Consider the following 13,092-nt stretch of genomic DNA (forward strand, 5'->3'; position numbering starts at 1 on the left):
GATTAATAAAATGGCTATGGCCAATTGATTTACCCCAGCAAAAGGAGTGGTGTGGTTATTGGGAAAGGGCTTTGCACAAGAGGTTCTCACCCTCGGACGGCGAGTGTTTTTGAGTGCAGCCAGTTCACACACCCCTCTGTGCATGTTGATTAATCTAGGAAGGGGGAACACACCTAGGTATGGATTATCCCTGTCTAGCCAGAGCGGTAGTTACTTCTGCTAAGTGGCCTGGCGTGTGGAGTGTCAGGGTTAGAGCGTCAGAGGAGGATCTGGGCAAGGCTGCCAAATACAAAGATGGATTCTCCTGAAGGAAACAGGAACTGTGGAGGGTGGATTCTACGACATCACTTCCTGGCCGAGCTCGCTTCCTTCCTCCAACTTCACCCTCCACGGGAGCCAATCTCTAGGTTGGCACTCTCCAGAGTTGGCAACTCTAATCTGGGGGAGGGGGCCCATGTTCAATTCCTGTCTGCCATGGAAGGTTTCTCTTCTCTTTATGTTATCCTCAGGATATGTGACAAAGGGTTATGTCTGTAGAAGGGAGGGGGCGGGCAGCAAAGTGGGGGACAGAAGGGAACCACAACAACTTTGTGGGAAGAGCAAAGATGGGGAGGGAGGAGGGAAAACTCCTGAAGGAGTCTTTGTGCAGTGCCTTCTGTTTTGCTTTTCCCCGCGAAGAAAAACAAAGGTCAGGTTTAAAGAGTTTTTGGAAAACACGGTGACTCTCAGAAGCGAAAGCAGGCTCGCTTCTGAAGAAGAGGGGGAAAAAGTTGCATAATGGAAAAGCTAACCTGAATAAAACGTACACTTAATGTGAAAAGACCAAATGTGTGCAAAAGGAGGGGGGGGGGGACGTTCTCGACGCCAAGTCTTTTACCCTGCAGTCAACAAAAGTTTGCCTCAGAGTCTTCCTTGGGGCGGTGTCCCCCGCTCTGACCCACTACGCAAGCAGCCACACACAAAATGTCACCCTATGCAAAACAATTGCAGTGTAGAGGCAGTTTCCAGCAACCTGGGCATGATCGCTGTACCATGAGAAGCAGTGTCCCAATTGACAAAGCACGTTTCCTGCCATCTCTACTCCGAGTTCCTTCTCATAGGTGTCAAACAACTGCGGTTCTTCCATAGTTATGGATTCATAGCTCTTATCACCCTGCCAGCATGCTGGCAGGGGTGATGGGAACTGTAGTCCATAACATCTGGAGGGCCGCAAATTTGACACCTGTGTAGGTGGTTCAAATGCAAGGCTGAAAAGGAGAGGAAGCGACGCCAGACTGCGGTTGGGTATCATGCCTTACCTGCCTGTAAACAAGGACTCAAGCTTTGTGCAAAAAACGCTAGCTGGCATATGGATGGGACCCTTGCAGCAACCGCGATCTTTTAGAGAATTAACACAACAGGACGGGTGTACAGCCTCTTGTATTGCAGTTACCTTTGATTGGCAAAAATGGGCAGTTGGCTGTTTCCTGATCAAAAGACCCACTGGGAGGGGTGACGAAAAAGCTTTCTCCTCCCCTGATAACAGTATATATCTTTCTAGGAACTTCCTTTCACTGTTGGCAAACCACTGCTCTGAGTCAAATATTCAATTTCTCCACCTTTATCTTAGAAGATTTAAAAATTGGTACCAGCTGGCAAATGTTAATGTAAGAACGCCAGTACAAATATGCGTTAATCTCGGCCCGAATATAAGCTATGCTCTAGCTCCGCAACGCTGCTAGAAACTGATGATTCACCTCAACGTTTGCCCTGATAAAGGGAATTATAAAACAGTAATCCAGAAAATATTTTTTTTTCTCGTGTATTTTTTGCTACTCCATTATTGGTTGGCAACATGGTGAAATAGTCAGGAAATCCTCCCGGAACTTCGTCGCTCTGGAGGTGAATCCAGTGTTAGGAAATAAAAATTTAGATACCTAACTGAAGATATATATATATATATATATGTATATATTTGTTTTGTTTTTGTTTTTGTTCGCTTCTGTCGGACCAGAAGTCATTTGAAAGTTCTCTATGATCGCAGTCGGTAAATACAATGCATCGACTTCCATCGTTTATCAACAAGCGGCGTGCTGCTATGTACGTCGCATGCTGTAACCAAAACAAAAAAAAAAAGTTAATTACAGAATAGGTTAATATTGGTTGAGATCTTCATTTTAAAAAAACAAACAAACACCTCCGACCAAAACAAAAAGAGCTGGATAATTTGGTCCCAAGTCTGGAGTCTGTTAGAAAATGTACATTCAATGTTTGGTCTTCTATGCCTTGACGAAAGATCAAGTTTCACTTCCGGGTTAAGGAATCAAAGTAAACAAGTAATGGACAGTTGCCTAGAATTAACTTCCTCTGCTCCCCTGTTGTACGTATGGACAGTTCATCACTGTACTAATGCAAAGCACTTGGTATATAAGTGAATAAAGAGACTCCTTATAAGCCCTCGGAAATAGAAGCAGTTTTTTTTCCTTTTAAAAGCCCATGTTTTTAAGGCCACAAAAATCTGCTAAAAGTTTTATTGTGTGTGTGTGTGTTTGTGTTTAAATTCACCTATCCTTCAAATGTCCCCCTTCCATGGTGTTCAAGAGGACCTATTTACTCTCACTGTGTCTGTAAACGCTGGAGATCTTGGAGGTACGGCCTCCCCTCCTTGTTGGTGTACAGAGATCCAAGGCTGAGCTTGAACTACATTCACAACGAAGAAGAACTTTGAGTATAATCTCTTATAATAAGCGAGTCATATTTGGGCGAGGAAGGGATACAAAGGGCGGATTCAGATGCCGGCGAGCTGGGCGATGCGCTGCCGGAATCGATCGAGTCCCTGAAAGGAGAAGGGGGTGTCAAAGCCACCAACTCTTCAAGCTCCGGCTTGGGGACGACTGGTGCCACTTCGGTGGCGGGCCCTTCTTTGACACTCCCGCAAGATGGCTTCCGGCCCGACTGGGAAGCTCCATTCACCTCAATGGCTGGGAGAGGCTGAATCTCCGCGAAAGTTGTCATGGTTGTTGGAAGCTGGATCTCTCTTGGGATCAAGTAGGAAGAACACAGAGGAGGAGCCACCATCGTCCCTGGCGAGGCGGTGGAAAGCATCATGGAGTTGAGTTCGCTGATGTTGGCAGTGAAGCGGGTCACCACGCTGCTGATCTGATCCATCAGAGAGCCTTGGGAGGAGCTGCTGTGCTGTGCTTGCTCTGACTGGAACGTCGGGGCGTCGTCTTCTGTCCGGCTCAGAGAGGCAGTCCTGTGGCTGACTGTACTGATGGGAGAGGGAGTCTGGGCTCGGTATTGAGCGGGGTAGTGCTCCTCCGCTTCGGAGACGTCGTAAAGCGCTTTGGCACTTGATTCCGGGAACAGGGTGGAGTCGCGGCCGCTGTAGACCGGCTGCTGGGTCTGTGCGCTTTTCGAGAACGGCTTCTGATCACTGCCGCCGCCTGGTTGGGGTTCTCCTTTTGTTGATGTGGATCGATGAAAGCCGTTGCCACAGGTGTGGGCCCCACCATTTCTAGCTCGTGGTCTTCGTTTATCAGGCCCATCGGACTCGATTTCCGTTGGAGCCTTTTCGCGGAATGAGAGCGAGAGAAAGAGAGACAGAATGTAAGAGGTCAGTGTTCGGAGCAACTTATTACGGTGGCGACTTAAGAGTGTTGAAGTGATAGCCCTGGGATATCGTTCTTGCAAAGCTGATGTTGTACCATTCACAAGCTGTTAACAAAATAAGCAAGCGTTAACACATCCCTGTTGGAAGCAAATGCAACTGTAATCATCGATCGGCCTTGAACTGAACAACTGAGGCAACCAAATAAACCAGACTCTTGCACGTAAACCAAGTGACTACCAAATGAGACTAGGACCCTGTGGGACCTAAAGTAGTTCCACCAGGCCTGCAAGAGGGAGCTATTCCACCAGGCTTACAATTGAGGACAACAAAGGCATTCCATCCACTTTGGCCTTCCCCTCTTCCCTTCCATTCCCCCCCCCCCTTTACTGTCCCCTTTCCCTCTCCCCTCTTTACTTTTACCCTCCAGTATAAATGTGTGTGGAGATTTAGTTTTAACCACCCTCCTTCAAACCAATTTCATGACGCCAGGTTTGTTGGAAATGTGTTTTATTGATTTTATTGTGTTTGTACTGAATGTTGTATGACACCCTGAGCCCATTGGGGGAGGGCGTCTTACAAATCCAATAAAAAAATAATAATATTCCTCATTCTGTCACCTTTAAAAGAGGTAAATGGGTTTTCAGACAACCCACAGCCTAGGAGACCAGTCATTATCCTTTCCATTTTACATACAGGACAGTAAAGTGGGGCAGGAATTATTTGCTCAAGGCCAAACAATGGTAGCGAAAAGGCAAATGAAGAAGAAGAAGAAGAGTTTGGATTTATATCCCCCCTTTCTCTCCTGCAGGAGACTCAAAGGGGCTTACAATCTCCTTGCCCTTCCCCCCTCACAACAAACACCCTGTGAGGTAGGTGGGGCTGAGAGAGCTCCAAGAAGCTGTGACTAGCCCAAGGTCACCCAGCTGGCATGTGTGGGAGTGCACAGGCTAATATGAATTCCCCAGATAAGCCTCCACAGCTCAGGTGGCAGAGCGGGGAATCAAACCCGGTTCCTCCAGATTAGATACGCGAGCTTTTAACCTCCTACGCCACTGCTGCTCAAAAATGCCATTTTGGGCTGCATCAGCAGAAGTATAGTGACCATATCGCATGAAGTGATGCCATCTCTTTACTCTTCTCTAGTCAGAACTCACTTGGGGTATTGTGTTCAATTTTGGGTGCCTCATGTCCAGAGGAGGGTCATAAAGACAGTGAGGGATTTGGAGACCCAGTCCTATAAGGAAAACTTGAATGAACTGGACATGTTTAGCCTGGGGAGCAGATGACCAAGCGGTGATATGATAATAAAAGCTACTTGGAGTCTTAAGAAGAAGAAGAAGAAGAAGAAGAAGAAGAAGAAGAAGAAGAAGAAGAAGAAGAAGAAGAGGAGGAGGAGGAGGAGGAGGAGGAGGAGGAGGAGGAGGAGTTTGGATTTATATCCCCCCTTTCTCTCCTGCAGGAGACTCAATGGGGCTTACAATCTCCTTGCCCTTCCCCCCTCACAACAAACACCCTGTGAAATGGGTGGGGCTGAGAGAGCTCCGAGAAGCTGTGACTAGCCCAAGGTCACCCAGCTGGCTAATGATAACTTGTTTTCATCCTATAATCAGAGGGTGCGGTCCTCTGGCAGAAGGTGAAGACTGCATGATTATTTAGGCCTCAGAACGAATGTTTGTTTGTTTGATTTATATCCCCCCCTCTACCCCAACAACATGGGGCTCAGGGTGGTGTACAACACGTTTAAAACAATAGACGAAGACCTAAAAGGTTATAACTATACTAATCATCAATAAACTAAGATATAAAATGGCGAACAGTTAAACCTATACGAACTCCTCTGGCCCACTTCAGGAACGTGAATGCTTATTAAAATGTCCAGGCATGGGTGGGTTTAGAAAGGGGATCACGCAAGGTGGGATTGTATTGGATTCGCTTTGGTCCTTGTGAAGATACCATCAGGACGCGCAAGAAGCCTCAGTTAAAAGCCCGGTGGAACATCTCTGTCTTATAAGCCCCGTGGAACTGTTGATAAGCGCTTTATTCTGCACTGTGTGCCAAATAAATAATTATGTCACACATTCGTTTCTCTCTTCAAATGCTCTCGTCGTACGTGACCCTTTCGTGTCGCTTCAGGCTAGAGCTGACAAAGAGGTGTGGGGAATCAAGAATACTGTCCATCTACCCAGGATGATTAAAACTCTGGCCTTCTCGGGAGCTAATTGCTTAATTACGTGCCACCTGCTAGACAAAGGAGAAGTATGCCATTTAATAATTGAGGGGTACCGACTCTCCTGCTGAACGCTCCAACCGCATCACGAGTCTCTCACCGTGTCGCTATATACAATGTGCCAACCTGTTTTTATTTCAGAACCTTGTGTCGCGTTCGTGTAGCAAATTAAACCTCTTCTCTCTCAGTGTGCATCAGTCATAAAACCCAGTGGCATTTCCAGGAAATGGGAGGCACGAGGCCAGCTTTTGATTTTCCAGCCTCGGGACGGATGTGTCACTCGTTCTCAACATCCAGGAGGTTCGGTTTGAGAGTCAGCTAACGTCGCTGACTTTCTCTTGGAGGGAAAATAAAATATTGTGGTCTGCGACTGATGCATGGAAGATGGGGGGTGACTTGTGAGAACGCCGGCGCTGGCAGGCTTAGCAAATGCCCACTTGCGGTGGGTGATCCCCTGTTGCCGTGCTTGTATTCCTGCCACCGCTGATTTTTGCAGTGGGAGAAGAGCAAGGAAGGGATGGTGTCTGACCTAGTAGGGTTGCCAAATCTGGGTTGGGAAGTTCTTGAGATTTGGGGGCAGAGCCTAGGGTGGGCGGAGTTTGGGGGAGGGGAAGGAAAATAGCAGAAACCTGAAGCGATATAGTCTACTCTTTGATGTTGCCCTTTCCTCTAGGTCAGTGATTCCCAACCAGGGTTCTGTGGTACCCTGGGGTGCCATGAGCATGCCCCAGGGGTACCACGACACCGCTACCAGCCCCCCTCACTTTTGCGATGTCTTCCGCCAGTGCCAACAAGGACATGGAGCTGGCCCAGGCGGCAGGACCTGCTGCAAGGTCAGCAGCGACTTCCTGCCCCACAGTGCTTCCCTTCACCCTGGGAGGGGAAGGGGGTGGGGGTAGCAGGCAGGAACACTGGGAGGGGAAGGTGGGGGGATGGCAGGGGTACCGTGAGATATGAAGAGTGAGGTCAAGGGTACCATGACGTCGATAATGTTGGGAAACACTGCTCTAGGCGAACTGTATTCTGTAGCATGAAGGTCAGTTATAATTCTGGGAGAACTTAGGGTTGCTATCTCCAGGTTGAGTAATTCCTGGAGATTTGGGGAATGGGACCTCGGGAAGGGGGGGTTTGGAGAAGGGAGGGACCTCAGAAGGGTATAATGCCCTGAAGTCCATCCTCCAAAGCAATCCTTTGCTCCAGAGGAACTGATCTCAGTAGTCTGGAAAACAGTTTGTTTTACTATGCGTTTGGTTGTAAACTCAGATATAATTGTCATCAATATTTTAAGTTCTACGTGTGTTATGTAATAGAAGAGTTGGTGTCAATATAGTGAAGCAACTATAAATTATTTACACAACAAATACATAGTTCATTTGGAATAATGTCAAGAAACCAAACATGGCAAGAAAAACAAATGGACATGAAGAGGATTTGGACTGAATTTGCAGATTGGCTAAGTGAAGTCGGAATCAAAGAAGAAAATTGGAAAAATAGAGCAGAACGGATGAACCTGCTGCCCCACATTTGAAGAAAAGAAGAAGAAATTTGGGGGAAGGGTGGGGGGAAAAGGAGTAGAATGATATTATGGATGTACTATAATGTTGAAATTTGAAAGTTCCAAAATATCAATAAAATTTTTATAAAAAAACACACAAAAACAAATACATAGTTCAGAATTGAAAATGGTACAATCTTTGTTGTATGTTGGGTTTCCATGTATCATTCCCCTAGTTATAACCTCTTATCAAAGCAAGGAAAACACAGCCCCTCTCTCTCGCACCGACAGCAACCGAGTGTGTGTTTGTTTGGCAGGGCCAAAAGCCAAACAGCTCCCTTGATACTTGGAGGGGATTCCTGGTAGTTTAGAGCGGACCACAGTGACACTTAACAAAAGACAGGGGCAAAGTTTCCGAGGATGCATGCAAGCAAACCAAGTTACATGCATTCGGGAAGAATGGCAGTAGATGTACCTGCTCAGGCACTAGTTCTAAATCAGAGACGCTCACATGCAAGGAAGGACTGCAGGCAGCCAGTAACATATGCAAAGCACGGGGATGCTCGCCTCTGTGAACACTGAGAAACAGATGGGGAGATGCATGAGGTTGCGTTGGAGTTTCATCTGTTCGTTTGGTTTTGTGGGTCACTTTGTGGGTAGCACCACTGAGCACCAATTCACGCGTATCAGTGGCAAACTCTTCATTTGTGATTTCTGGTTTCCCAGACACATCTGCCCGTGTAGAACATCAATTCAGTCAAACTCGAAAGTCAAGAAAATCCAATTCACGATCTGGGAATAACCAGACATAGTCATTGTATGTAAGACCCCCCCCCCCCCACACTTGCAAAACCTTTTTAGCCTTGAGGCCTCGCTGACAAAGCTGCGGAGCTGAAAAATACTGATATGGAAGTCTTGAAAAATCAAAGGGAGTTAAATATGAGGGCTTTCCAGATATCTCCTGAGGGTGAAGGCTGGTGTAACATTAAAATAGCAGTCACAGTAGCTCAGTGGCGAAGCCACCAGGGGACGGGGGGTGCACAATGCACTGGGCGCACCGATTCTGGTCACATGGGGGGTGGAAAAATCCGCCTGCCCCCCCACAGCGCACCCCCTCACTTACTTTTAGGAATGGAACATCCCAGAGAAGAAGCCTATAGTTCCCACCAGGCCCAGGCAACGCAGGCAGGCTTCTTCGGCCTGCTCCTTTCCTAAAGGTAAGTGAAATTAAGTGCTGCGAGGGGGGCTGCTGCGGGGGGGGGGCACCACGGGGGGGCACCACGGGGGGAAGCCAGAGTGTGCACTGGGCGCACTCTGGCCTAGCTACGCCTCTGCAGTAGCTATTTCACCTGTGGAATAAGCCCACAGTCTAAGCTGAGATTAGAATTGTAACACAGAAGATAGTTGAGTATTGAATCAACTCTATTGCTTCCCCCAGACTTCTTTAGTCTAGTTCATTGCCTGCCTTTTTTTAAAAAATGTGACACATGTACATGTATTTCATTGACATTTTTACCCTTCAGATGAGGGGATCAGGAAGGTTCTCACTCTCCCGGCTTTTTGCAAACCAGACCAGACTGAATTATCTGAGAGGGCTTTTCTAGGCAGGCAATAGAGTCACACTGTACTAAACGTTTCACAAAGCTGCTTGGATAACTTATTAGCGATTCTGTTTTACACTGCTGTGAACAGCTTGCCAAAACCAGGATCCCACTATGTAATTTTTGCCTCATTTAATGTGTCATGCTAAGACTTATGCTTTGCCTCAGTCCTGTTTTTAAACTTCTGGTTGGTTCTACGACCTTAATGCCTACTGCGTTTTTGATTGAATGTCCCATTCTATTGATTGCATTGACTCCCTGTGTTTTAATCTGCCTTGAATCTAAGTGAAAAGATGGACTATACAAAACAGAAATACCTAAATAAAAATAAAAATAAATAAAAATAAATATGTAACAGGGCTAGACTTGAGTCTCGTGGTACCTTAGACTGAGGTCCTCAATGTTTTTTAGCCCATGGAAACATTTGGAATTCTGACATGGCACGATGGGCACAATAACAAAATGGCTGCCACAAAATGGCTGCTGCAGGAGGCGAACCCTGCCACAGAATGATTGCCACAGCTTAACTTCACTAATATGGTGCAGAACCTAGTGCTGTGGTGGTAGCTGCTGTCAAAGCAACATTTTTTTTAAAAAAAATTCTGTTGAACCAATTGAATCTCCAATAGTCTATCAGAAGCCTTGCAGGGCAAAAGCCCTACCTGGCCACGCCCATTTTGTAAAAACACTCAGTGGATGCCAGAAAAAAAACATCAGTAGGTCTCATGGCACTCATGGGCACCACATTGGGTGGCAGTGGCGGAGCTACAAGGGGATGCGGGGTGCGCGCCGTGCACCTGGTGCATGCCTGGGGGGTGGAATATCATCCCCAGGCCCCCTCCCCCTCCTGGTGCCCCCCACCCCCTTCCCACACTTACCTTAGTTCCTTTCCTTTTCCTAGAACTTTTTCAGGCTGAAAAAAGGGCCTGTTCATAGTACAGGCTAAAAACGGCCTGAAGAACTACAGTTCCCAGGAGACCTTGGGGCTCACAAGGTCTCCTGGGAAGTATGGTTCCCATCAGGCTGTTTTAAAGCATGAACTGTGAATAGGCCTTTTTTTCAGCCTGAAAAAGTTGTAGGAAAAGGAAAGGAACTAAGCTAAGTGTGGGAAGGGGGGAAGGGCGGAAGGGGGGCATCACGGGGGGGAACCATGGGGGGCCAGGGGGTGGAAAATATAGACTGCACACCAGGTGCAGTTTGGTCCGGGGGAGGGGGGCGTGCCTAAGAGTCTTGAAAGTTTATACCCTGAAAACCTCGTTTGTCTGAAGATCTTGTTCTTCTGATCAGCACAGCTATTCTCCTGAAGCTATTTAGCGGGCTTTTTTTTTAAGTTCAGCTGTAAAAGGAAGACTAGCAGGACCCTCATTATCTCCAGTCTTCTGCACTGACCCATTGGAGGGAGGGGACAGCAGTGAATGACATGCTGACAATGTATCTGGGTGGCATCCCTACATACCTCTACCCAGACCCCGTTGCTTCCACAGGGGGTGGCATCGCTCAACTTTTGTTTGGAAAGCTGCCATAGACCAGAGGTCTCCAACCTTTCCAAGATCTGGAATTTTGACAATTATTATGTTTGATTTTAATTTTATTTTTCAAAGGAATTTTTTAAAATTGAAATTTGTTGTGGCTGTGTGGCAAATGAAAAAAAAATTACTTTGTCAGCAGTTTTTTTTAAAAAAAATACCCCCCATTTGTGACATGTGCTATAGGCCTCATTCTAGCTCATATTGCTCTGCATACCAGGCCCTGACCAATTCCTAAAAACACCTGGCAGGCACCAGAAAAGGTATTGGCAGCACCACTCAAGGGTATCATGGGCACCCTTGCCATAGACCCCAGCATCCAACCTTACCCACAATTTTGTTCTGGCACAAGAGTTATGGACCCTTTCCACACAGACACTTTAAAATGTTTTGAAGCAGATAAGACGTTTCCTCCTTGGAGTTCCGGCATTGTTTTTGCGCCCAGAACATTTTATTTGCAGATTCAAAATGTTTTAAATGTCCTTTGGAAATGAAACATTTCCAAAATGGTTTCATTTGCCTGAGCGGTCTCTTTAAGACGTTTCCCACACCTCTCTGCCTTCCCTGAACATCCTCGGTGCCGTTTTCTCGGCTCATTCTGTGTTCCCCCTCACCTATTTTTGGAGCATTTCAGCAGAGGGGTTTTTCACTTGGGGGGGGGGAGGCTAATCATTGTTGGATGGGCTATAGAATGCGCAGAGAATCGAAGCACCCCGCTGTGAAGCACGAATGCATCATTTGGGCAACATACATCCCCCTCCCAAAAAGGAAGGAACTCGCAAAATGGTGGCCAGGAATTGTTTTGAAGGGGTGAGTGCAGATATACATCATACAGTGGTGGGATCCAAAAAAATTAGTAACAGGTTCCCATGGTGGTGGGATTCAAACTGTGGCATAGCGCCAATGGGGCTGGGCCGGGCATTCCGGGGGCGTGGCATTCCTGGGCGGGGCTGTGGCAAGGACACAGCCACTGCACCGGTCCTTGGGTGGGAAAGCCAGATGCACGCGAAGCGCGAGGCTGCCCACAGGGCGCCCGGTGCACCTCACCTTGCTAGACTGCTTCAAGTTCCTGCGCCGCTTACTGCTGGGGAGGAGGGTGTAGTAACTAAGGCAAAAATCACGTGGCAAAATCACCAATTAGTAACCCCCTCTCAGCACACACAAATAATTAGTAACCTACTCTCGGGAACCTGTGAGAACCTGCTGAATCCCACCTCTGACATCATAGTAAAGAGGGAGACTGAAAATGCTTTAGAAACATTTTTGGATATTTGTGCGGAAAAGGCCGCAGATAAGAGTTTCATGGCAAATAATACCGTTGTACATGATTAGGCTCACTGGTGAGAGTTCTGTCCTTTTCATCATCTTTAATGCACTCATAGAAATGGTAACCAAGGGACCTGGGGCTGGAAAAAGGAGGACAATTATTTTTGCTCAGCTGGCTCTTTGCACTTAGGCACCAATATTTAATTTGCATTATTCTCATTATTTTCCATCACAGCCAAATAGACAACTTGGGGGTAATTTAAGGTAAACGGCTTGATTGACATCTCATTACGCTGGTGGTCCCTCGCTGGGGATTTGGACTATCGGCGTGGGGGTTTCTGTGTGAAAAAAAACCCGCTCTGTTGTGAATTATTAATCAGTTTCTTATTTGTTGCATTTAATTAAGCCAGTAATTTCAGGCCTAAATCATAACAGCACCACCAAGACACCTACCTTTTGACAGCCTCATAAAATATCCCATCACATAATTGATTTTATATGATGGAACAGAAAGCTGTTAGTGCATGGCGGATGACTGATTGTTTCTCAAATGTGTAAAAGCAGCTGGCAAATAACCAAAGTCACGAACAAAAATGGTGCTTGTTTGCACAACGCCTCCTGCTTCATCTTCGCAAGGATCATCTTGTAGGAAAATAGCTGGAGTCTGAACACTTTCCTGGCTCCGTTTTATGATCTACATGGAAAATGCAGCTTCTTGTAGCAATGAATGCTAGGTTCCTACAGGTGCATAAAGAGCACGTTTGCTGAATTTCCTTCAGGATCTCATTAGGAACAACATAAGCCAGAGGTCGGCAATATGGTGCCCACCAACACCTTTCCTGGCACCTGCCAAGTTTTTAAAAAACTGGGTGGGGCCAGGTGGGGCTTTTGCCCAGCAAGGCTTCTGATTGGCCACTGGAGATTTGATTGACTGTGCAGATTTTAGCTGAATCAACATCACAAGAATCTTCAAACATTTGGCTGTAAGTAAGCTATGGCAGCCACTTTACAGTTGGCTCCGCCTCCTTTGGCAGCCATTTTGTGGCTGTACCCACCATGCCATGTCAGAACTCCAAAAATCTTAGGGAACCCTGACCTAGACATTCTTAGTTATGAGATTCCCTACATCCGTGGTGGCGAACCTTTGGCACTCCAGATGTTAGGGACTACAAAGAGCTGCATCAAAAGCAGTGAATGACAACAGCCCCCTTGTTCCTTGATTAAATCCACTTTATTCTGAAAGTCTCACACCGAAATTCTTAATATGTTTGCTTGGGAGTCAGTCCTATTGATTTCAACAATATTGCAGCCAACCCTAATCCTGTTTTATCTAAATACTATTTTTCATCAGCTAGCTGTAGAGATCTTCCTTAATGGTTGGGGTG

General features: G+C 46.7%; 1 protein-coding gene across 1 annotated transcript in view; it reads right to left on the reverse strand.

The window, feature by feature from the left end:
- Positions 1-1,195: 1,195 nt before the first annotated feature.
- The window catches only part of GRM5 (glutamate metabotropic receptor 5), a 341,429-nt gene continuing 329,532 nt past the window's right edge, over positions 1,196-13,092 (reverse strand). The window contains 3 exon segments of the mRNA XM_048494460.1: positions 1,196-3,408; positions 3,411-3,445; positions 3,448-3,549. Coding sequence (XP_048350417.1) covers positions 2,686-3,408; positions 3,411-3,445; positions 3,448-3,549 — 860 coding nt within the window. The 3' untranslated portion in view covers positions 1,196-2,685.

The sequence above is a fragment of the Sphaerodactylus townsendi genome, linkage group LG04, assembly GCF_021028975.2.
Source record: "Sphaerodactylus townsendi isolate TG3544 linkage group LG04, MPM_Stown_v2.3, whole genome shotgun sequence".
NCBI classification, from domain to species: Eukaryota; Metazoa; Chordata; class Lepidosauria; order Squamata; family Sphaerodactylidae; genus Sphaerodactylus; species Sphaerodactylus townsendi.